This window comes from Balaenoptera acutorostrata, chromosome 7 (assembly GCF_949987535.1).
Source record: "Balaenoptera acutorostrata chromosome 7, mBalAcu1.1, whole genome shotgun sequence".
In the NCBI taxonomy this organism is placed as follows: domain Eukaryota; kingdom Metazoa; phylum Chordata; class Mammalia; order Artiodactyla; family Balaenopteridae; genus Balaenoptera; species Balaenoptera acutorostrata.
This window is the reverse complement of record NC_080070.1, coordinates 42,540,649-42,567,037: the sequence shown is the minus strand read 5'-3', so window position 1 is coordinate 42,567,037 and position 26,389 is coordinate 42,540,649. Positions and strand designations below refer to the sequence as shown.

Here is a 26,389-nt window from a genome sequence, read left to right as displayed (position 1 = left end):
CTCTTTCAAAATTGTTTTGGATATTCAGGGTCTCTTGAAGTTCCATATGAATTTTAGGACAGACTTTCTATTTCTCCAAAAAGTGCTATTGGGATTTTGATAAGAATTGCATTGAATCTGTAGATTGCTTTGGGTAGTATTGACATCTTAACAGTATTAAGTCTTCCAATTCATGAACATGGGATGTCTTTCCATATATTTGTGTTTTTTTAAATGTCTTTCAGCAATATTTTGTACTTTTCAGTATACAAGTCTATCACCTCCTTGGTAAGGTTTATTCCTAAGTATTTTATTCTGTTTCGTGCTATTGTAAATGGAATTGTTTTCTTAATTTGCTCTTCAGATTGTCCATTGTTAGTATATAGAAATGTAACTGTTTTTTTTGTGTTGATTTTGTATTTTGCATCTTTGCTGAATTTGTATATTATTCTAACAGGTTTTTTTTGTGTGGAATCTTTAGAGTTTTCTATATATAAGATCATGTTATCTGTGAACAGAGATAATTTTACTTCTTTTAAAATTTGGATTCTTTTAATTTATTTTTCTTGCCTATTGCTCTGACTAGGACTTTTAAAAAGCTATGTTGACTAGAAATGGTGAGAGTGGGCTTATCTCTAGCTTGTCTTTTTCCTGATCTTAGAGGAAAAGCTTTCAATCTTTTACCATTAAGTATAATGTTAGCTGTGGGCTTCTCATATATGGTCTTTATTATGTTGAAGTAGTGTTTTTCTATTGCTAGTTAAGTGTTTTTATTGACACTTTTTAAAAAGTGAAAAACAAAATGCAGAACAGCATGTATAGTATGATCACACTATTTACAATAGCCAGGACATGGAAGCAACCTAAGTGTCCATCGACAGATGAATGGATAAAGAAGATGTGACACATATATACAATGGAATATTACTCAGCCATAAAAAGAAACGAAATTGAGTTATTTGTAGTGAGGTGGATGGACCTAGAGTCTGTCATCCAGAGTGAAGTAAGTCAGAAAGAGAAAAACAAATACCATATGCTAACACATACATATGGAATCTAAAAAAAAAAAAAAAAAAGGTTCTGATGAACCTAGGGACAGGACAGCAATAAAGATGCAGGTGTAGAGAATGGACTTGGGGAGGGGGAAGGGTGAGCTGGGACAAAGTGAGAGAGTGGCATTGACATATATACACTACCAAATGTAAAATAGATAGCTAGGGGGAAGCAGCACATAGCATAGGGAGATCAGCTTGGTGCTTTGTGACCACCTAGAGGGGTGGGATAGGGAGGGTTGGGGGGAGAAGCAAGAAGGAGGGGATATGGGGATATATGTATACGTATAGCTCGTTCACTTTGTTATATAGCAGAAACTAACACAACATTGTAAAGCAATCATACTCCAACAAAGATGTTAAAAAATAAAATAAAATAATGGAAAAAAATTTTTTAAAGGATATATACATATGTATACATGGGGGAAAACTGGAAGAACAAACAATAACCTGGTAATATTAGTGTCCCCTTTCTCTTCTAGGGAAGAAGAGAGAGATGGGAAAGTTAAGAGAAGACAGGTGCTTTGGGGGATTCTCTACTTTATGCATTTCTGGATTTGAAATGCATAGCTTTATAATCAGAAAACAAGATATGTAAGATTCCTTAATTGAAAAACTCTAAGTTTTTATATATATTCATATGGTTTTTCCTAAATTTTTTTTAGGTTTTACTGGATCTGAAATGACGAAGTCTAGCCCTTTGAAAATAACATTGTTTTTAGAAGAGGAAAAGTCCTTAAAAGTAACATCAGACCCAAAGGTTGAACAGCTGACTGGTTGGTTTTTGTTGTTTTCATTCTTTTTCTCTTATTAACTCTGGACACGCTAGGAGAATTAGTATTCTCATATTCAAATATGCAGTGTTCTATATTTCAAAATATGATTTTATAATACTCTTTTTTTTTTTCCACTAGGAAATACTCTAGCTTTCACAAAATACAGTACTGTTAACAGTTATCTTTAGGTCCCAGGCCCCTGTGAAAATCTGATTAAGGCTATCACTCACTTTCACAGGGAAAGGAAATGTGCTGCCCTTCCACACTCTGCATGTATGGTTAGAGGAATCAGCGGCCCTTGAAGTTTTGTGAACCCTGCCCTAAGTGATGTTAATATTTTCCTATTATTGACTGCAATGTGAAAGGGCAGTTCCCAACAATAGAAAAAGAATTATTTGGAAAAATATTTTTTGTAAATCTGAAGCTTTTGGCTATTATCTTGCAGTCTGGGTTTTTAATATTCTTTCTTAAACCCGAAGAATTGAATCAGCTTTTGATAGTTCCCACCTTTATTACTTAGAAAATGTTATTGGAACTTTATATTAGTAGTATTCTATTTCTTTTTGCTTTGTTTGTTTAGGAGGTACTTTTTCATAGGGCTTTTTCTTCCTGTTTATTAAGTAAGCATATGAATGTTAGGTCTTCTCTGTTATCCGTTTAATTCTTAAAGGTCTGCATCACAGTATTTACCTGTTGAAATATTTTTCAGAGGTGGTACGTGAAATTGAGATGAGTGTGGATGATGATGATGATATCAACAGTTCAAAAGTAATTAATGACATCTTCAGTGATGTCCTAGAGGAAGGTGAACTAGATGTGGAAAAGAGCCAGGAGGAGATGCATCACGCAGATGCAGAAAGCAGTGAGGAACAGGAAGATGCACTGAATATCTCCTCGATGTCTTTACTTGCTCCATTAGCACAGACAGTTGGTGTGGTAAGTCCAGAGGTAAGAAAGGACTAAATGTAAACAGGCCCAGCACATAAAGAAACTAAGTAGAATTTGGATCCCTTTTTGTTTTAGTTGGTGCATGGGGATTTGGCACTCTGTAGCCAGGGGTATTTTGCAAACCTGATGTTAATTCTCTTAAAAGAGAGCTTAAAACTCTTCAGTGGTTTCCTGTTGGCCTTAGATGAAATCCAAACTGTAACATGGCTTAAAAGGCCAGACATTTGGGCTCAAATCCTGGCTCTGCCATTAACCAATGTTTATGGGTCAGGTTATTTAACCTCTTTGCCACAGTTAAATGTTAAATTAGGTTAAAAATAGTACCTACATCATGGGGTTCAAGTGCATATTAGATCATATTAGCATATTAGTATTTAGCACCAGATAAATAACTAACATTTATTGAGAGCTAGCTCTACTGTTATAAGTGATCACCCTAAATTGAATAACTGCACCTTTTTTTGGAGGTTGATTCAATTAGAAATATTTTTTAAAAAGAGTTACAAGTGTAGGCTTCAGCTGTCTTTGAACTTTTATTCATATACATTTTAGGAACTTATTTAAGTTTGCCTTGTTTTTATGATGAATCGGTCAACTTATTGGATATTTATTTTCTGGTAATAAAGTCATTCAATTCCTCAGATTTCTCATTTAGAATCAATGTCATCCATCAAATCTAATATCTGATGTGCCTTCCTGCAGAATTTAGTTTCTTCGCCTAGATGGGAATTGAAAGACACCAGCATAAGTGATGAAAGTCCAAAGCCAGGAAAATTCCAAAGAACCCGTGTCCCTCGAGCTGAGTCTGGTGATAGTATGGGTTCTGAAGATCATGATCTTCCTTATAGGTGAGAACATCTTAGAAGACATTCACTCACTAAGGGTCATGGTTTAGATTGACATAACAAGTTTTGTTATTTATAATTATAGTGTTATTAGTATTAATCTTTATAAAACTTTGAAATAGCTTTGGTAAGCCTCTCTTTCACCCAATGGCATTTTCCATTCTAGTGAAGTGTTCTACTGATATGTTGCAATATCAATATTCTGCTGATGTGTTCAACAAAGGATAGTGCTTAGTGTGTTGCTGGATTTCTAATAGAGTATAACTTATTTCCTGAAGCATTGATGCATACAGATCTCAAAGAGTCAAAGAAACAGACCGTCCTTCAATAAAGCAGGTGATTGTTCGGAAGGAAGATGTTACTTCAAAATTGAATGAAAAAAAGAATGGCTTTCCTTGTCAGGTTAACATCAAACAGAAAATGCAGGTATGTACTGTGGAAAGGGGATTTGGAAGGTTGACAGCATGAGATGGTGAGCTCCTTGAGGACAAGAGCCCAGCCTTATTCATTTCTGTATCCTGAGTGACTAGGACAATGTGTGACATGCAGGAGCTCAGGAGCTTAATCCTGAATTCAGTTTGAGAAAAGTCCTCTTTTTTGGTGCATAGTCTAGAAACTTGAACAGTGAAACTGTAATGTTTTGACTTCCCTCTCTGGAGATTTTGGAAATTACCCAATTGGATAAATTATAATTAAAGTTTAAATAAAGTGAAAATGGTGATTAAAAATGTGAGTTTTTTTCCTCCTCTCATTGGTTTCACTAGGAACTCAATAATGAAATAAATTTGCAGCAGACAGTGATCTATCAGGCTAGCCAGGCTCTTAACTGTTGTGTTGATGAAGAGCATGGAAAAGGGTCGCTGGAAGAAGCTGAAGCAGAAAGACTTCTTCTAATTGCAAGTATGTGTGATACACCTGAAACAATTCCAACACAATTTCAAACCAGGAAAAACTCATTTTGTCTAGTATATTCAGAAATTTCTAATTTTAGAGAAAGGGCTTTTTTGATAATCTGTTTCAGCTGATCTATTTTTTGTTTCTTATAAGGTTTGTGAAAGCACTACATGTAAAATAAGGTGTAGTTTGCATGAAAGGGTGAAAGAACCTTGAATGCATTTGAAGAAATGTAGTGTAAAGAGTATGCTAAGAATGAATACATGAACTCACACACATACGTACTCTTTATGCACACACACATACATGCTCTGTCTCTGTACCTGTCTATGTACGTATAGCTAAAAATAAGTATGTGAATTTTGTTGTGTGTATGTGTGGTGGTGGATGACAGGGCATGTTAGGATGGAGAGATTAACCATGCAAGAAAACTGACCAAAAGTTGAAGTATTAAATTGCAAGGATTTTGTGAACAGATTGAGCAATCAAGGTTTTACCTAACTACCTACCACCTGTTTATATGAAGAAAGAGTTACTGATTCTGTCTTTGGTGTTGTATACAGTTGCCACATGGGTGCATTTTCTTGAATTAGTTTCATTTAGAAACAATTGCAGTTTTAATATTTGAAATATTGCATATTTCTACATAGCTGAGAAGAGAACACTTTTGATTGATGGGTTGAATAAGTTGAAGAATGAAGGGCCTCAGAGGAAGAATAAGGCTGGTCCCATATCCCAAAGTGAATTTGTCCCTTCCAAAGGATCAATTACTTTGTCAGAAATCCGCTTGCCTCTAAAAGCAGATTTTGTCTGCAGTACAGTTCAGAAACCAGGTATGGTAATATTTATTTACTCACTTCTAGATCATATGTTAAATTATGAACCTCACCTAGATTGGAATTGTGCAAATGGGAACAAGTAGAGCATGCATAAAGACACAAGGCTTGTATCTCGGGCCCTTAGTTCCTTTTATGTAGATGTGTGTATAAAAATAACCAAGGAAAAATCTCATATATATTCTTACTGATCCATGCAATAACAGACATAGGTCTAACTGAAAGTAAGGCTTGTTACACATAATATTGAACATAAAACAAATTACTAAGGTGAGTTATTCTGACACAACAGACCATTTGACTTTCATTAATTTTATTGTGGAAAGTATTGGACATCTAAAAGAAGTTATTTTACTTACTCTATTCTATTTAAAATTCACTCCGTCATGTAAATTTGTTCTTTGAATCCTGAATTACTGGTTGTGGGAGTGAAGAGCATCACAGTGTAGATACTTCTGTTGAAATTTTATTCCCTTGATTCCTCTAGATTGAATAAATAAGCTTTCCTAAGCTATGTATTCTACTTAAAATCATACTTAAACGAGGTGGGAAAAGGGGGTTATGGCACCAGTATCTGAAAAATAGGGCAGGATGGCAACTTTCACAGACATATAGCATTTTAATCTCAGTTTTGAAATAACAAACCGGAATCTACCCTTTTGAGATGTATGCTATTAGCTAAAGAATTTCGGGTCAATAGGTAAAATTTGAAGTCAGCAGAAACTGAGGAATGTGTAGCGAAGTTATTTCAGTTCACTTAAAAGGAAGAGACCTTGGTGATGCTGTTCCAGGAACATGTCTGTCTGCGTATGTCTTGTCTTTTTGTGTCTGAAAAGTTGACTTTAGAAAATTTAAAATGAATTTTATGTAAATCAGTTGCAGTATTACTTTATTCATTTGGTCTTCCAGAATGCTGATTAGCTAAACCTGATTTTGCTTGTGCTTATTAGGTAATGTGATTATTTCTTACAGATGCAGCAAATTACTATTTCTTAATTATACTAAAAGCAGGAGCTGAAAATATGGTAGCCACACCATTAGCAAGTACCTCAAATTCTCTTAATGGCGATGCTCTAACATTCACTACTACATTTACTTTGTAAGTAAATTAGGCTTTTGATGGTTCAAACATACTTTTCTTTTTTAATAGAGTTAATACAGTCTAAGCATCCAGGTAGAATTTATAATCTTTGAAATGCAGTATGTTTATTGTTTTTATATGGACAAATAACTTATTTTTCAATTTGTTGGTTTAACTCTTTTATGTTTCCAATCTTTTCTTCCATTGAGTAGCATGTTTCTTCCACGTGACTGTAGGTATTTGATGTTTTGAAGTGTTTTAACATATATATTTACTACACACACACACACACACACACACACACACATGCAAAATCTGGACCACAATTTTTTAATATATACTTTAAATCTCTTAATGTACTGAACATTAAGTCTCAGTGAAAGACATTTATATTTAGTGTCAGAGATTTATTTTGAAACTAGAGTCAAAATCTAGTTTGGAAGAAAAACTACTTTTATTATTTAAGATCTTGAGTTGTAAAATGCTGAAGAAAATGTTTGACCTGTATTATAGGAAAAAATAGACTGTTCTTACCAGTTTTTATATTCTTTAATAGTTTATAACTATTGTCTTTAGTTTTAAAATACAGGGAATTCCTTTACCCTCAGTCTTGTAACAGTATTTGTGGCATAATTTTTAATGGCATAATTTGATATTTTTATTTTTCCAGGCGGGATGTGTCCAATGACTTTGAAATAAATATTGAAGTTTACAGCTTGGTAAGCAGTTAAAGCTTTCTAAAGTAACTAATAGTGTATTTTTCTTAAAGATATCAGATTTTAAGTTACTTATGCTTTGGATTTGTGTGTAGGTACAAAAGAAAGATCCCTCAGGCCCTGATAAGAAGAAAAAAGCATACAAGTCAAAGGTGAGAATGAAAGAAACCCAGTAGAAATATAATCAGAAATAGGAGATATAATGTCTGTTTAAAATTATGTATAATTTTTAATAATTATCAAGCTTTTGGGTCATTTTTATGCCTTAAATTTCTAGTTACTGCACAGAATAGGTATAGGTATGAATACTGAGAGTAAACTTGCAGTGAGTGACCATGACCCTAAGTATAAGCTACCGATATTACTCAGGCTAGACAATTCTGTTTTCTCCATATCTGCTTGACAGCTATTATTATCTCTTTAAACTTTTCTCAGGCCTTTCCTCTGAACTCTTGTCTTACTAACTCCTCTAAACCAGACTTAAGAATGATGTGTTCACTGTAGGCATGAGGAATAGAAACAGCTTTGTTTCTGTCCTTCCTAGCCTTTGCTCTTTTGTTCTTTGTCTAAATCATTTAAAAGAATTTTATTTAGCTTTAACAAAAAAGGAATAACAGTATGGGTAAAGCCGGAATAAAAGACTCAAATATAATGTATTGATATTTAAGAATTATTTTCTGTGTGGGAGAATCTCAAGTTTGGTTAGTTTTAATCATAATGTTTAATAGGAAATATACTAAGTTATCTTTTCTTCCAGGCTATTACTCCTAAGCGACTTCTCACATCTGTAACCACAGTAAGTAGAATTTTTTGAAAGTTGAAGTTCCTTGAGAAATCTTCATCTTACACATACGATTGGAAATTGGGTAACCATTTCTAAACCCTTAGTGCTTTGGGAATCTTTAAAATATCCTAAAAGGAAAAAATAATGTTTTCTGAAATATAGTCCTTGTAGTGTTTGTAATTAATATTTAAACCTTTGTATCAAATAAAGAAAATAACTTACGTTCTTCACACCTTTTTTTTTAGAAAAGCACCCTTCATTCTTCAGGTGAGTGGATCTTGAACTATTTGAAACGTTAGGATATAAGCAATTGCATACTTATACATATAGCCATCTTGATTTATGAGTGTTTACCTTACTCTCCTTTGAATAATATTTCCTATATGATAGTAACGTATAAGATTACTGGCGAGAATAACCTGCTGTCTGAAACCACCACAGGCCACCAAACAGCACATTGCTCAGGCTCTAGCAGGCAGTACACATAGGATACCTAGTCACTTGACAACTGCAGCAGGTAGCATTACTCTTCACCCTATCTTCTCTTGTTCTGTAGATTTGTTTTGTGCTAGCCACACTGAGGAGTTCACCTGTTTTAACTTTACTGATCATGACTGGCATCGCATCATGTCAGAAAAGCATCTTTCTAGTTCACTGGAAACTGGAGTGCCAGTAGGCCAGGGAAGACTTTTCCAGAGTGGCGTTAGGCCTAAATTTTCCAAAGGGGATTAGGATTGAGCTGGCTTCACTCACCTTTGGACTTTTGATCTCTGTTTCTTGGCACAAGAGAATAACTAAGAAGAACGTGCAGATAAAGTCCTGCTGCTCATTAACTCATCCTAGACTACAGCAATGAAGTTTTTCATATCTCTGATAGGAAAATTGCTTTTTATGCACACATTTTTAGGTTCTATATCTTTAAAAACACATCTGTCTCAAATGTTAAGATGTGCCTGTACCTCACTTACGTTAAATATAAATACTTAAGAGTTTTCTTTCATTAGGAAATATGTTGATGTTTTATTCTCCCCACCCTGCCCCACCCCCATATTTAGAGATAGAGGAAAATGAAGCAGTTTTTTCTGTGGCAGTTTAATTTCATTCTGTTAGAGTGGGGTGACGAATTGTTATTTATACTTATTAAAGTTACTCTGAACTAAACCTCATTTCCTTTTTCTTTAGTTATGGCCAGTCTTAATGCTGTGCGTAGCAGCAACTTTGCCCTTGTTGGATCTTACACGCTGTCATTATCTTCAGTAGGAAATACAAAATTTGCTCTGGACAAGGTAATCCAAATTTATTTATTTATTTATAGAAAAATTAGGTCCATGAAAATGTCCCAGTACTTTCAAGTATTTGAAATCTTTGGCTGAATATGTATGTTCTTAGAATTGTACATCTTAATTAGACATGGGTTTAGCTGCATGATACGTTTTTTGATGTTGGAAGTATTTCTCCCCTGTATCTTAATAGTTAAGTCTTCAAAGCAGCATATACTGGTTTATTCTAAATGTCAATTCTGACTAAGAAAGTATTGCTTCTTGCATATAGATGTTAAGCTTCCAGTTTTAAACATAGTTTCTTGCCCATTTGAAACCAATATTTTGAAATGACCAACATTTTTTGGATTTAGTTTTGACAAGATAGGGAAAGATAGATTAATTTCTTGGAAAAGTACTCATGAGTCTAAGGGATTTCCTTCCCATACTTTCCTCTCCAAGTTTAAGACTTCGTAGTTCAGATCTGTGTAGTGTCACTACCATATTGAGTGCTTTTTCACCACACTGTAAAGACTAAATATTTAATAGCTAACAAGACCATTTTAAGTAGTAAGAGAAGTAGAGGCAAACTTTAGTCCTAGTGTTGGCTTCTGCTGTATAATACAGACTATTTAAAAGTATTATAAGAGATTTCTATAGTTAGAATATAGTGATGTTTAAAAAAATTCATGTAACTTTTAATTTAGTAATTCAGCTAGTTTAACAAATTGAGTGATTCTGGGTCTTTTTTTCTCTTTGTCTTTTATTTTGTTTGTTTTAGATAAATTATGATGTAAAAGAGCGAGAGCTACTGGGCTATATGTTCCAGGAAAAGGTTGCCATATTTTCTTTGCTTGAAACTAATGAGCTTAAAAATTAGTCCTTAATTTTTGGCCCTTATGTATTTGTTTTACTAACCACTCTCATGTCTTCTTGGTTATTTTGAATAATTAAGGACATTATGTAAATTATTCTTTCTTTAGACCCTTGTAGATGGGCATCTTTTTCTTTACTCTCATAATTCTTTAAAGCTTTCTTTAAAAGTTCTCTAGTTTTTTTCATGCCTGTTTGGTATTTGGGCTTTTATATTCTTTTTTCATGTTATAATTCTTTAAGATTCTATAGTCACTTCAGCATTGATTTTTCTGGGTACCAAATACCAAATTAATAACTATGTCTAAAACTAAAATTTATTCAATATTGTTGACCTCCTCTCTATTGAAAGAACTATTGGTAATGTTTTAAGTAAAAGTAGAAAACTAATGTGGTCTTAATTGGCTAATAGGTATGTTGCTATGTTGGTGATGCTCTGTTTATTAATTTTAAAATTAAAATTCATTTAATGCTAAAATTATACTAAATATATTCATATATTTTAGAAATTTTTTTTAGGATTTTTAATATCTTTGTGAAGATCAATCACAATCATCTTGTGGGTGTATAGATATGCTAATTTGCAAAATGCTGGATAGTACTTTTTGTTTTATTCTAAATTCTTGTTTTTTCTTTTTTAATTTTTATTTTTGGCTGCATTGGGTCTTCGTTGCTCCATGCAGGCTTTCCCTAGTTGCAGTGAGTGGTGGCTACTCTTTGTTGTGGTGTGTGGGCTTCTCATTGTCATGGCTTCTCTTGTTGCAGAGCATGGGCTCTAGGCACGCAGGATTCAGTAGTTGCAGCGTGCGGGCTCAGTAGTTGTGGCTCGCAGGCTCTAGAGTGCAGGCTCAGTAGTTGTGGCACATGGGCTTAGTTGCTCCGCGGCATGTGGGATCTTCCCGGACTGGGGATCGAACCCGTGTCCCCTGCATTGGCAGGTGGATTCTTAACCACTGTGCCACCAGAGAAGTCGTATTTTAAATTCTTAAAACAAGATTTGCAAATTAGGTAAACATAAGAACTGGGGTTCTGTGAACTGTATTCCTTACTCAGTGTTGTCCCATAGCCAATTTCTGTATATGTAAGAGATTTCATGAATCTCTAAAATGAAAGAGATTTCAATGACATATGTTAAATATAGACTGATTGCTCTTTAAAAATTTTTTTCACTGCCATTTTAATTTAAAACATCACACAAATTAAAAATAAATTATATGTCCATTCTCTTAAAAAAAATTTTGAAATTATAACTTAAATATCCAGCCACCTGATCTGAGTGTAAAATCAAATCACTCAGCTTAACGGTTGTGTCCAATACTGTAAAGTCTCTTCCTGAGTCAAATGCAATACAATTTAGATGTAAAATTTGTCACAGAAGTGCTTTTTTGAGTGGCGGGGGGAGCAAATATTTGTTCTAATACCTTGTGGTTATGTAGGAGAATATTTAAGATAGTTAAGTTTAGATGTTCTTTAAATTGGTGGGAAAAATGGAACACCTTGTATATTCACATAATAATCCCATTTGATTAAATTTGAGAGAGTAAACAAGTCTCCCATATCCTACCAGAGACCATCAGTGCAAGGGAACGTTTGCTTATCTTACTGGTGTCTTGACCAATAAAGATAAGTCACGGGGTTATCTCTGAGATCCCCTTCAGAATGAGACTTCTGTTGAGGTTAACCCAGAGTGTTTGCTCTATAAATTTAGGATACCACTAATAACGGATTGCTTTCTTATTTGAGGTTATAGATATCTGATGTAAAGTCTGACGTCCTGGAATTTAAATTATGAATTTCAATGAGTCACACTCTCAAATCCTTTCTTTGAATAGAGAATCCAAAATAGTCATAGGTTTTACTATACTTTTATGGATAAAGGGAGAAGCATATCCCACAACTCATCTTCTGACTTAAAGAAATGTCATAGATATTTATACCTTCCAGGAAATAGAGATGTCAATTTAAATAGTATTAGGGCAAACACCTGTGAGGTAAAACAACTGATTAGCACTGTAGAATTTTGAGGTTGTAGGAGGAGTGATTAAGTGTTCTGGTGTGTCCAAAGCTATCCTGGTTTATGCCTGTTGGTCTGGTTTAATTATTAACAGGTATAATTATTCTCGCTCAGAAATATCCTGATGTATAAAAAATTACACAGTCACCCTGATCATAGGGTACATTTTACACCTCTTAACGATAATCTTTGAGGTGTTGATAATCTTAAAAGACCATTTTGTTAAACAGAAAACAGAATAGGATCATACATTTTCGCACGTCTCCACACTTGACAGGGTGTAGTGACATTGACTCTTATGTGAATATTCTCAGTTCACTTCAGGACAAGCTTCTAACCAAGAATATTGTCTACTTTTCACAGCTGTAGAGTAAGAGGGAACATTTTCTTCTCATCTTTCTGAGATTCTTCTTACCAGGAGCGTTCTCTGGGCTAAATGGTAGAATTGTATTAATTAGCATTGAGTGGCTAAGGAACTTAACATTGACAATATAGAAAAGAAAACGGCAAGGGAATTTATAACAATTATAATAATGAGGCGTATGATGTTTTGACTCTACATTATAGATGCCTTTGAAATTCAGAAAGTTGAAGGTTTATTTTATGGAGTTAGTCTATTGAAATCCATACTTTTTGACCAAGAATCCCCCCTTTAACTTACCTTTATTAGGCTGGAGGACTAAATTTTTGGAAACCAACCTTACAGTAAAAACTTTCAAATTTAGACTGAACTAAGATTATTCCAACCAGGGTGTCATTCTTCTTCACTGGGCAGCAGGAATGACAGACTAAAGCATCCCTCTTTCTATCTTGACCCAGAAGTCAATATGACTTTAAATATTTGGATGTTACCATTTTACTCTAATGATACTTCTCCAATTGAATTTTTCTTATATTTGTAATCTTTAATTCACATTCAGAATCATTTAAAATTATCACATGTACTTAAGCAGCTTTTATAATTTAAAAGATACTTTTGACATGAGGTCTCTTCATTATTAATAGACTGATAAGAATGATTTATTTTAAAATATTTCTTATGTGAATATTTTCATGCTAGACAGAAAGCATGATTTTATTGGGAAGAAAATATCAATCCTTCAAACTTCCAACTAGTAAGAGTAACATAGTCTCAATTTTAGGCACTTAGTTTTTGTTCTGTCAGCTTATGCTTCATGTATTTTAAAGCTATGCTATTAGGTGCATAAATATTTAAGATTATTATATCTTCTTGATGAATTGTTAACACTTTGTCTCTGGTAGTCATCTTTATCTTAAGGTCTACTTTGTCTGTTATTAATAGAGTCACATCAGCTTTTTTATGATTAGTGTTGGTATGGTATATCTTTTTCCATTCTTTTTTTTTTACCCCCTGGCCGTGCCACGTAGCATGCGGGATCTTAGTTCCCCGACCAGGGAACTCATGCCCCCTGCAGTGGAAGCGCAGAGCCCTAACCACTGGACTGCCAGGGAATTCACTCTTTTTCCATTCTTTATTCTCAACCTGTCCCTATATGTCAAATTAGTGTCTCATAAGCATATTTTATGGTCATATTTTGTTACTCAGTTTAACAATTTTTTGTCTTTTCATTAGAGTGTTTAGTACGTTTATATTTAATGCAATACTAATATGGTTGGGTTTAGTCTACCACAAAGCAAGCATACTTACAGCCTACAGGCAAATCTGGCTCTTGGCCTGTTTGTTTGTTTTTTTAAGTAACTTTTGTCACAATTAATGAACTGATATTGATATATTATTAACAAAAGTTCAGCAGCCTGTTTTTGTAACTAAAGTATTTGACACAATCATGCCCATTTATGTATTGTCTATGGCTGCTTTCATGCTACAATGGCAGATTGAATAGTTGTGACAGAGACTGTATGGTCTTCAAAGTCTAAAATATTAATTGTCTGGGCCATTACACGAAAAGTTAACAGACCCTGGTCCTACTATTTTGTTCTTTATTTTTTATTTGTCTCATCTGTTCTTTGTCATTTGTTTTTCCTTTCTTGACTACTTCTAATTGAGTATTTTGGTAATCATTTTTATCTTTTCCGTTGGCTTTTTAGCTATACCTGCCTGTATTCTTTTTCAGTTATTGCTGAGGATTACAATATGCATCCTTAAACTATTACTATTACTACAGTCTATCTTGAAATACAGTTATTCCACTTCATGTACCTTACAACAGTTAGAACCTTGCAACAGTATAATTCCATTTGCCCACCCCATTATGTTTTAATTCTACCCTTGTTATAAACCCCAATGCACTGTTATTTTTAAATCAATTTTTAAAAGAAATTTTAAAAATATATTTTAAGGAATTGTCATTTATATTTATTGGTTCTTATGTTCTTCATTCCATCTTGTAGAGCCAGGCTTCCATCTAGGATTATTGCCTTCTCAGGAAGAAGTTTTTTTTTGTTGTTTGTTTGTTTGTTTTTTAATTTTTTGTAATATACTTCTGCTGGAAATGAATTCTCTAACTTTTGTTTATCCAAAGATGTCTCTCTTTACATTGTCTTAATTTCTGAAGGATATTCTTCTTGGATATAGACTGCTAGGTTGGCAGGTTTTTTCTTTCACCCACCCCTTTAAAGATGCCATTTTATTGTTTTCTGGCTTTGATTGTTTCTGATAAGAAGTCAGCCATCATTCTTATCTTTTCTGCTTTTATTTTTTATTTTTATTTTTTTATATTGTCGGCCACGCTGCTCGGCTTGCAAAATCTTAGTTTCCTGATCAGGGATCAAACCCGGGCCCCTGGCAGTGAAAGTGCCGAGTCCTAACCACTGGACCGCTGGGGAATTTCCCTTTTCTGCTGTTAATATTTTAAAATATTTTGATTTGTGACAGTTTGACCCTAATCTGCCTAGGTGTGGTTTTCTTTGTCATACTGGGTTATTTCTTTATCATACTAGGTTTCAGTGACCTTTACAGAGCTGTAGTTCATGTGTTTCATACGTTTTGGCAAATTCTCAGCCATTATCTCATCAAGTATTTCTTCTGCACTGTTTTCTTTTCTTTCTAGGACTCCAATTAAATGTATGTAGGACTCTTGACTATGTTCCTACAGGTCTATGGCACTCTTTTTGTTTTTAATTTTCCTTTGTGTTTCATTTTGGATCATTTCTATTTACCAGTCTTTGAGTTCATCTATCCTTTTTTCTAATGTGCCCCAGTTTCCTGTAAAGCCCATCCAATGAATCAATTTCAACTTTTTTTTTTTATTCTGAAATTTCTATTTGGATCTTCTTTAGAGCTTCTATTTCTCTGTCAAAATTCTCCCTCTTCTCACCCATTTTTGTCCATCTTTTCCTCTAAATTCTTAACAAATTATAAATGTCTCTGTCTTGTAATTCTAACATCTAGATCATCTGTGGATCTGCTATTGACAGGGTTTGTTTTGTTTTCTTTTGATTAAAGGCCACCTTTTCCTGCTTTTTCATGTCTTGTAAAACTTTTAAACCATAGGCTAGATGTGATGTGATGTGATGTGATGTTATGTTGTTATGTAATGTTATGTTATAAAAGAACAGTAGAGACTGAAGTAGGTGGTAATAACACCCTCTTGTCTCTCAGTATAATCAGAAGTTGAGCTGAGATAGTGCTTTAGTTAGTTGGGTTCAACTCTTGTTTCAAATGCCTTGAGAGTGAAGTTAGGCCCCTCCTTTCAGTAGAACTTTGAGATCTAAATTCTGAAAGTCTACAAGATTTCTTTTTGCTTTCCAGATCTGCCTCTGACTTGTGGCATTAGCATTTACTCAGCAAAATTCTGGGGAATGGGGGAGATTGGCAGGTAGGGAGGGCTAGCTCTGACCCTAGGCTCTTTTGAGATGCTCATCTAGGTAGACGGTCTTCACTTAGCTGTTAAAGACTTCACTGGTTTTTCCTTTTCCCTGCAAAATTCATTGCCTATTGCCATCATGCTCCTCTGTCAGTTCTTGCTCCCAGGGAATAAAGTGGCCACCCCTGATTTGGCTCACCCAGGAAGGGTACATTCCTTACTGGAATTTGGTCCATTAAATTTTTTTTGCTTGCACAGCTCTTAGATAGCTTTAAGGAAAATAAGATATTCTTAGCTTATCCATTGTTTTCTTGTTGTTGCAGTAGAAATGGTGGTCTTTTGTGACCTTTCACATCCTAACTGGAAGTGGAGCTCTGAGCATGTAATGAAAGTAGAACTCCTTTCTATGTATCCCCCTAACCAAGCACACTGGAGTAGATTTAATGGACAGAATTTAGATATACTTTTGTGTGTGTCTCTGTAGCTAGCAAATCAGCCATGGTTGGGAGTGAAGAGTCATTACATCATGACAGTAATTGCATCTGGTGTGGATTTAGGACATTCCAGACCATCTTCGTATTGAACTTAAATGTCTTTGTCAGATAGATTTCAACATTGGCTTCCACTACTAGGTCTATGTTTGTGGCTTTCTACCCTCTCTGTAATGCAGACTTGTGTTTGATATGAGGTCCTTAGTTTTAGAAATCTGCCTGGAAGTAAAATGGTACAAACATTTGATGAAAATTATCATCATGAAATGTATTAGCTCTATATTATATACATTATAGAGCAACTTTACTTTTATCTATGTATAACCTACGAGGTAATTATTGCTCAGATAACTTTTGTTCTTTGGTGGTAAATTTATATGTATGTGTACGTATATGTAGATGATATGGCATGTATCAGTACTTCATTACTTTCTATGGCTGAGTACTATTGCATTATGTTATATACTACACTTTGTCCACTCATCTGTTGACGGACATTTGGTCTGTTTCTTTTTGGCTATTGTGAATAACACTGCTATAAACTTGGGCATACAATACCTGTTTGAATACCTGTTTTCAGTCTTTGGGGGTATATATCTAGGAGAGGAATTGTGTGGTTATATGTTAATTCTGTTTAACTTTTTGAGGAACCACCAAACTGTTTCTCATAGGTCCTGAACCGTTTGACATTCCTACCAGTAATGTCGGTTCCAGTGTCTCCACATCCTTGCTAAAGCTTGTTATTTTCCATATTTTTGATTATAGCCATTATAGTGGGTATGAAGTGGCACCTCATTGTGGTTTTGATTTGCATTTCCCTAACGACTAATTTTTGGGTTTGGAGGGGGTTTTTTTTGGCTTATACAACAGAAGTTTATTTTTTCACAGTTCTGGAGGCTAGAAGTCTAAGATCAGGGCATTGGGAGGGTTGATTTTTTTCTAAACCCTCTCTCTTTAGCTTGTAGATAGCTGTATTATGTATCTTCACATGGTCTTTCTCTGTATGTGTGTCCAAATCTTCTCTTTCTATGAGGACACAGTTACATTGGATTAGGGCCCATCCTAACGAACTAATTTAACCTTAATTACTTCTTTGAAGACCCTATCTCCAAATACAGTCACATTTAGTGGTATGGGGAGTTAGAACTTCAACATGTGAATTTGGTTAGGGATGGGGAGGAGACACAATTTAGTCATAGCATGGTTTAAGCTATAGCATGAGTTTTGGGATTATAAATGTTGGAAACATACTTGTATCTAAGGAATAAGGAAAGCTTTATAGATACAGAATGATTCAACTTTAAAACAAGCAATAAAAAAATCTGCTTTCAGTAACTTATTGTTGGTTTTTTAATTTAGCTTATGTTTATTTTGGTTCAAAGCAATGTGCTTCCAATAAAAGAATCAGATTCCTTTTTACTCATTCCTCAGTAAATGGTTCTGGACACAATGGCAACTTGAGATTTCCATTGAAATCTTCGTCCTTATCCTCACCTTCATCATTATGGTCGCCATCATCATCAAGCTAACAATTATTACCTAACGACTGTTGATGTTGAACATCTTTTCATGTGTTTGTTGGCTATTAGTATATCGTCTTTGAAGAAATGTCTATTCAAGTCTTTTGCTAATTTTTAAGTTGGATTGTTTGGAATGTTTTAATTGAGTTGTCTTTTTATTGTTGAGTTATAAGAGTTCTTAATGTATTCTAGATACTAAACCATTATTAGATACATGATTTGCAAATATTTTCTCCTGCTTTGTACATTGTCTTTTCACTTTCTTATGCTTTGATACACAGAAGTTTAAAATTCTTTATTGTAATAAATAATACGTAACATGAGATCTACCCTCAACAAATTTTTAAGTGTACCATATTATTAACTATAAGCACAATGTTGTGCAGCAGATCTCTAGAATTTTTTCATCTTGGATGACTGAAATTCTATACCCATTGAATAGCAACTCCCTTTCCCCCCCCCCCGCTCCTACCAGTCCCTGCCAACCACTACTCTACTTTCTGCTTCTGTTGAGTTGGCTACTCTTGATACCTCATACAAATGGAATCATGTAGTATTTGTCCTTTTGTGACTTATTTCACTTAGCATAATGTCCTCAAGGTTCATCCATGCTGTAACACCTGACAGGATTTCCTTCTTTTTTATGGCTGAATAAAACTCTATTGTTTGTATGTACTACATCCCCCCACCTCCCCCGGCTGCCTTCTTTTTTTTCAATAGGAGTATTTGGGTATTATTTGACAAAACAAACAATGTTCTTTAAGCAAACATTTATTGAATGTCTGGATATGGTTTGGCAATAGGATATGGAAACAAACATGAGAAGGACACGATAACTGACCTCAAGGATCTGCTGTGCAGAGGTGTGGGGCTGTGGGTTAGGACACATAAGAAAATATACACTGAGAGTCTCAAGGCCTAAAAGACAAACTTTGGGCTCTGAGAAGAACAGGATCTGGATGGCCTAGAGTAGTTTCATATACAGAAGTGGGGAGAAAGGAGACTATACCACATTTTCTTTGTCTATTCAGCTGTTGATGGGCATTTAGATTGTTTCCACCTCTTGGCTGTTAAGAAGAATGCTGCAATCAACATGGGAGTGCAAATATCCCTTTAAGAGCCTGATTTTGATTCTTTTGGATAAATTCCCCGAAGTGGGGTTGATTGGTTATATGGTAGTTCTATTTTTAATTTTTTGAGGAACCTCCATACTGAAAAGTTTTTCATTTTGATGAAGTTTAATTTATCTGTTTTTTCTTTTGTTGCTCATGGTTTGGTATTATATCTGAGAAGCCATTGCCAAATTCATGATCATTGAAGATTTACTCCTCTGTTTTTCTTCTAAGAGTTGTATGGTTTTAGCTCTCACATTTAGGTCATTGATCCATTTTGAGTTAATTTTTGTATGTGGTATGAGGTAGGGATCCAACTTCACTCTTTTGCATGTGGCTATCCAGTTTCCCCAGCACCATTTGTTGAAAATATTGCTCTTTCCTCATTGAATGGTTTTGGTACCCTTGTTGAAAATCAATCTGGCATATATGTATGGGTTTATTTCTGGACTCTCAATTCTATTCCTGTGGTCTATATATCTATCCTTATGCCAGTACCACGCTGTTCTGATTACTGTAGCTTTGGATTGGTTTGAAATTGGGAAGTATGATTCTTTCAACTTTGTTTTTCTTTTTCAAGATTGTTTTGGTTATTTGGGGCCTCTTGCAATTCCATATGAATTTGAGGATCACGTTTCCATTCTGCGGTTCACTATTCTTTATTGCTGAATAATATTATATTGTATTAATATGCCAATTGGTTTATCCCATCTTCTATCAAGTATATTCTGTTGATAGGGAATGGATAAACACATGTATTCTCTTCTTAAATCTGTGTTTTCTTTATCACATTACTTGGGACTTAGGGTTCTGCTTTAATCAAGCTCTACACTGAGTGAATTTATTCTTCAAAAGCATTTGTTGCTAAGGAACCAGTGGCTTTTGGGCCACCTATTTTATATTCCAGCTTTAGAAAATACTGTGTTTTCAAGACATAATATTCTCTATTCATGATTTATACATGTTTTATCAAGAAAAACTGTTTTACAAATAATTTACTCTCTTTCTTCACAGGTACCCTTTCTATGTCCTTTGGAAGGTCATATTTACTTAAAAATAAAGTGTCAAGTGAATTCAAGTGTTGAAGAAAGAGGTTTTCTAGTAAGTAACACCACTGGATCTATATTTTCTTTTTTCCATTTTGTGAAGCATAGACTTGGTTTCCCATAAGAATGGAAGTCTGTGTGACTAAGTGATAAATTGGTTCAGATTTGTTGCATGTCCACTATATGCCAATCACTGTGCTGGTGTTAGAATATAATAGGCCACAGAAAATAATCCCTCCACTCAGGAACTTTTAGTGTAATCGGGAGAAATACAAGTGAACAGTTAAGTACAATACAGTACTATAATGGGAGAAAGCATAGAGTGCATGGGTGTAAATTGGTGGGACACCAGGTCTTAGGTATGAGTGGGAAGGCTTAAAGAAAGGTACTGGAAGTAACTTGTAAACTGCTAGCTGAACAAGTGAGCCAGAGGGAGAGAAGAGGGAGAAGTGCTCCAGATGAAGGGAAAAGCATTACAATGGCCTGGAGGGCCCTTCCCTCTCTCACCCCCACCAGAGAAAAAGATGACACATTTAGATAGTGGCAGGTATTTCAGGGTAGCTAGAGCTTGGAGTCTGAGTGTGTGTGTGGAGAAGGGGTAGTGAGAGGAGTGATTGGGGAGGAAGGTGGGGTTAGGGGAAATGAAGCCAAGTGTTAGAGGGTCTTTTAAAGACTTTCGACTTTATCCTGAAGTCGGTTGGGTACTCTTGTAGGATTTTAAGCAGAGGATTAACATCAAATTTGGGGTTTAGGAAAGTCATTCTGACTAACGTGTGGAAATGGACTGGGGAGTGGCAGAACTGAAGAAGATTAGTGAAGAAACTGAGTTACTCCATGAGAGAGGGGATGGGGGCTGGCAGTCAGGGTGGAGAGAAGGACCCACCGTGGACAGATGAAGGAGGAAGAAGTGCAGACCCTAGTGGTTTAGCTGTAGGGGTGGAGAAGCAGAAGTAAGGATGTCACCCAGATCCCTGCCTTGCACAACTTGTTGGGTGGCAGTGATTATACTGAGATAAGGGGGAGGAGCATATTTGGGGTGGAAACCGTTTTTCCCCCAAATTGTATTGTGGTAAATTGCAAGCATACAGCAACGTTGATAGAATTTTACAATGAACGCCTGTATAGCCAGCATGTAGATTTTGCCTTTAACATTTTTTACTGTCCTTGCTGTATCATGTATCTACTACCTAGCTATCCTTCTAGCCAGTCCTGAAAATATCATATTTTGGGGGGAAGAATTTCAAAGTATATTGTAGACATTAGCATGTTCCCGTGAATCTTCAGTGTACATCCCCTGAGTTCTGACACAGGCATACATCTGTGTAACCCAAATTTCTATTAAGATAGACAATATTACCCCAGAAAGTTCCCTCATGCCCCTTGTCAGTCAGTCCCCACACAAGGTAGGACGTTTTAATGAGTTAAGTTTTAAATAACTTGAATTTTAGATGCGTACAGACACGTTTCAGAGTTTGAGTTTGGAGCTCAAGATAGACATTTTAGATGAGGTGAAGGTTTGGAAATCTGCAGCAGAGAGATAGTAATGGAAGCTCAGGCAGCGTTGAATAGCCAGGAGAACACTAACATTTAAGCCACAGACCTAGGAAGAGAAGCTCTCAAGGGAGACTACAGGGAGGGCAATGGAGAACTTAGTATCGTTGCTGCCAGGGGAAGAGAGTCTGCAAGAGGGAGTGGTCAAATTAGATAAGGATCTATTAGACACTGTTGGACTTATTAAAGAAGTGGTCATTCTAGTCTTGTTGAGAGCAGGAGCTAGATTGCAAATGGTTATAAAGGGAGTGGAGGGTGAAGAATGGGAGTGCAACAACTCTGAAACAAAGTTTGGCTGCAGAGGGGTAAAGAGAGTGTGGTACCTGCAGAAGTATGTAGGGTGAAAGAAGGATTTTGTTGACGTTTTATTAAGATTGGAGAGATTTGAGCATCTTTAAATTCAAATGGGTAGCTTCTAATAGGGCCAAAGAGGGCAAAGGTAGAGGCAATGGGGAACCTGCACTTTAAGAAATAACACATGGAACAAGGTCATGAGAGTGAGAACAAATAAGACCCAAGCCACGGTTCATGATCTTGTACAGAATTATACTTTTCCCATTATCAGAGGTGGAAAGTATGTGTGTAGAATACACAGAAGATTGTGGGTATGGTACAAGAAGTAGAGAAAATCTAATAGCTGTGGTTTTCTTTGTGAAGTAAGAATTCGAGCTATACAAAAGATATCACAAGTCAATTTGCAGTTGCTGACAAAGGGCACAGAAAGAAGAGGTAGATTGTACAGAAATTCCAAGCGGCCAAGGTGACTATAAATCAGACTTTGTAGCTTTTTTCACATGTAAATCCAGCAGGTGGCACTAGATATTCTTGGAAAAGTGTCTTTATAAATTTCTGACTTGAAAGCAGTGTTTACTTACTGACCTTTTCCTTTAATGTAAATATTTCCATATTTTACTCTAGATACCTTTAGCCCCTGATATACTCTTATGACATTCATTTGCCTAAAATGTCTGACCTACTTAATGTTTGAGCAGGGCTCTTAACTACTTTAGAGTTAGATCTTTTCAGATTTACTCTATCTTGAATCCTATAGGCCATTCTTATCACATCCACACTTACAGAAATGTGGTAAAAAAAAATTACTCAGGACTCCCCCAAATAACTTCTGTCCCCTGTCTAAGCAATGCCTTTTAATTACTTCTAACCTCTATAAAAAATAGAGGTAGTAATTGAAATGGTTCAGTTGCTTGGTTCAGTTTTCCTTCCTGATGTACCAGGGACAGCTGGAAGGAAGGAGACTACCAACCAGAGAAACGTGCTAAGTGATTCTAAAATGGTACTAGTCTAACTCTGCCAAGACTGATGAGCAGCAAGAAAAGTATGTTCTGGTTTAGCTAGAAGGTTCCAGTTCTGCTTTGTGACCGTGTGTTGTCATCTAATTTCCTTGGCCTTCAGTTTCCCCAGCTATAAAAATGAAAAAGCTGTCCTCTTGTTATTTTTCTCTGATTATAGTAGGGGGTAGTGATAACTTGTATTATTTTTATCCATCAAATTTTTCCTTTTCTATTACCTTTATGATGTAAAAGGTGAATGTAAACACAAAAGGGAGCTGGTGAGTCATTTGTACTAACTTTGTGCTTGAGATTGAAATAACAAGATTCCTGGCCTTGATACAGAGTAGAATAAAAATAGACTTAAGTACTTTATAAAAGAGAGAAAAGAAAAAGAAAATCATGCAAGTAGATTTTGAAGTATGAAATATGTCAACATACTGAGGTTTAATGTATAGAAAACATTTAATTGATCCTCAAGTTTCTAAAGTCAGTATTTCATTGACTTTTCCAGACCATATTTGAAGATGTTAGTGGTTTTGGTGCCTGGCATCGAAGATGGTGTGTTCTTTCTGGAAACTGTATCTCTTATTGGACTTATCCAGATGATGAGAAACGAAAGGTAATATTAATATTGATGGTCAGTGGTGAAAGCCCTAACTGATTTTCAGGGAATAGTTCATGCAAGTGTTCCCTGTGGCCCCCATCAACCACCCAAATGCCCCGTTAAAAATATTTACTAAGCCATTAAAAATGTTCTTGTTGAAAGACTAGTGAGTGTGTGTGTGTGCATGTGTGTGTATTTGTGTAAAAATTTTATATCTTATCCATTCCCTGTGATTTGACCACTCTTGAAATACCTTAAGGAATATATTTTTCTTTTTTTCTGGAATGTTTCATAATATTTTTTAATTGACACTTTTAGTCAGAAATATTTTCAATTCACTTTTGTATTTTATTAACAGTTGATTTACCTAACTCTGAGATAAAACAGAAAGGAAAAACCACCATAGGAATATAGTGGTTTTGGTTTTGTTTCTAAAATTTGATAATAGAATTTTATGGATACATTACATCTTGTTTTTAAAGAATTTAATGTTATTGCCCAAGTGTGGTAATTTATTATCCAAAAACTGGAAAATAGAAATAAGCAGAATTATAAAGTAAAATCATCTTTAACAGAGATAACTACTGTTCACATTTTGCTGTGTATCCTTGTAAATTTTTAAAATGTATAATATGTAATAATAGTTATATATCCATTTATGAATCTTTTTTAAACAGAAAGTATCATGTTTTTTATAACTTAATTTTTACTTGATAATATCCTGATATCTTTCCACATCAATAAAAATACATCTGTGATACTGCATTAGATAGCTATATGTATTACATTGTAGCTATATAAAATTTTATTTTAAAGTTTATTGTGAAATATTTAGAACCTTCAAATAGACAAAAAAAAAAACCAAGTAATTTCCATCAACCTCTGTGTTATCAGTCCAGTTAAAGCTCCTCATGTAATTTTCTCTCCCTCATAGAGATAACCCCTATCCTGAAATTATTTTTTTCCTATGTATTTCTTTAAATTTTTATTATATAATATATATAAGCAGTATATTATTGCAATTGCATATTTTGAAGCATTATACAAATAGATCATACTGTATATACTATTCTGCAACTTGCATGTTTTAAGTCAACATGATTTGTGACATTAGTCTAGGCTGGTGTGTGTAGCTCTAGTTTGTACAGCTCTAGCCATCTTTCTCTGTACTAAAGTATTCCATTGTAAGAATGTATCACAATTAATTTATCCACTTCTCCTATTTATGGGCACTTAGATTATTTCCAAATTGTTGCTATTATAAACAGCTCTGCTATAACTTAGCTACATGGAGCAGAGCTCTTTCTCGAGTTTGTATCTAGTAGCAGAATTGCTGGTTTGTAGGGTTTCGCACATCTTCAATTTAGCTAGATTTTGTCCAGTTATTCTTGAAATTGGTTGTACAATGTTCCGTTCCCACCAAGAGTATATGAGAGTTCTCAGTGTTCCACATCCGACCAACGCTTGATATGTCAGCCTTTTAAACTCTTGTCAGTGTGATAGGTGTGAAAGGTTATCACTGTGTTTTTATTTTGGTTTTCCTTGATTGAACATTAAGAGTAAGCATCTTTTCTTATGTGTTTTGGCCATTTATTTCCCTAGTCTTTTGCTTGGCATATGTTTTAATTTATCTTTATAATATCTTTTCATAAACAGAAATTTTTAATGCTAAGATAAATCTGTCAATGTATTGCTTTACTGTTTGCTTTTGTGAGTCTTAGTTAAGAAAATCATCTCTATAGTCATAAAGATATTCTCCTATACCTCCTTATAACTTCTGAAAGTTATAAAGATTTATGTTTCATATTTAATTTACCTGGAATTGATTTTTTTTCCCCAATCTGGAAACCCAACTGTGCCAGCCCCATTGGATGGTCCATTCTTTCCCCACTGATCCACATGCTGTTTCTGACATGTATCAAGATGTCATTATATATGTAGGTCTATATTTAGGCTTTCTATTCTGTTTCCTCTGGTATGTATCTCTCAGTCTCAATTATCATAGCTTTAAAATAAATCTTAATGTCTGGTAAGGTAAGTCTCCTAACTTGTGTTTTTATTCAATAATGTATTATTTATTCTTGGCCCTTCTTTTTACACACACACACACACACTGAAATATGTGTACCTGTATGTTTAACTTTTTATAATTGAAAATGTTCAAATGTACACAAAACAGAAATAGTATATTGAACTCCTAGCTTCAACAATTATTAACTTTCATGTTTCATTTCTCTCTCCACAGCACACACACTTTTTTGTTCTTGTTGGTTTGCTGAGGTATTTTAAAGCAAATATCACACTTCATATTATATCATTTAACCTGTGTGAGTCAAGGTTGCCAGTTCGTAACATTCATTGGTCAGTACCCCAAGGAAGCCAGATTTCAGGCTAGCTTACCATTCTGCACTCTCTCTTCCTCATTGATTTTGGCCTTTGAAGGTTTCTTTCACCTTCTTGTGAGTTCAGTTATTTGGCATTTGGGGAATTATGGGAGGACTTTTATTTAGTCTGCCATACTTGCTGGAGATATAATATTATTATTTGTTTAAATAGTCCCCAATTACTGTCATTTAATTTGTTTCAGTCTTTTCACTATTATGAAAAAACAGGGACTATACCCATATAAACATCTTTGTGCACCTATGTATTTGCTTAGGATAAATTTCTTTTAGGTGAAGTTGTAGGATCAGAGTATGCCCATTTTGAATGTTTTTTGATTGCTCTTATCAAATTGTCTACCAGTAGTAGACCATTTATGCTTTCACCAGCAGTGTATGAGAGTTTCTATCACCACCCCAACCAATCAACATAGGTTATTACCATTCTTTCCAGACTTGGCCAATCTAATGTTTAAAAATAGTATATTTCATTCTAATTTCTTATTAAAATTACTAATAGAGTTAACACTTTTACTGGCTTTTTAAA

At 34.7% G+C, this 26,389-nt stretch overlaps 1 protein-coding gene across 3 annotated transcripts in view; it reads left to right on the top strand.

The window, feature by feature from the left end:
- Positions 1–26,389, top strand: part of ANLN (anillin, actin binding protein) — a 54,456-nt gene that overhangs the window by 23,134 nt on the left and 4,933 nt on the right. Inside the window, exons 9-23 of one of the 3 annotated variants that reach the window (XM_057549948.1) lie at positions 1,697–1,807; positions 2,517–2,743; positions 3,458–3,603; positions 3,879–4,026; positions 4,365–4,500; positions 5,145–5,327; positions 6,303–6,429; positions 7,082–7,130; positions 7,223–7,279; positions 7,885–7,923; positions 8,157–8,178; positions 9,094–9,197; positions 9,952–10,005; positions 19,983–20,069; positions 23,369–23,476. In XM_057549948.1, coding sequence (XP_057405931.1) covers positions 1,697–1,807; positions 2,517–2,743; positions 3,458–3,603; positions 3,879–4,026; positions 4,365–4,500; positions 5,145–5,327; positions 6,303–6,429; positions 7,082–7,130; positions 7,223–7,279; positions 7,885–7,923; positions 8,157–8,178; positions 9,094–9,197; positions 9,952–10,005; positions 19,983–20,069; positions 23,369–23,476 — 1,598 coding nt within the window. Of the gene's footprint in view, positions 1–1,696; positions 1,808–2,516; positions 2,756–3,457; positions 3,604–3,878; positions 4,027–4,364; positions 4,501–5,144; positions 5,328–6,302; positions 6,430–7,081; positions 7,131–7,222; positions 7,280–7,884; positions 7,924–8,156; positions 8,179–9,093; positions 9,198–9,951; positions 10,006–19,982; positions 20,070–23,368; positions 23,477–26,389 lie in introns of all 3 variants that reach the window. The other 2 variants (XM_057549947.1, XM_057549949.1) reach the window with 2 other exon arrangements.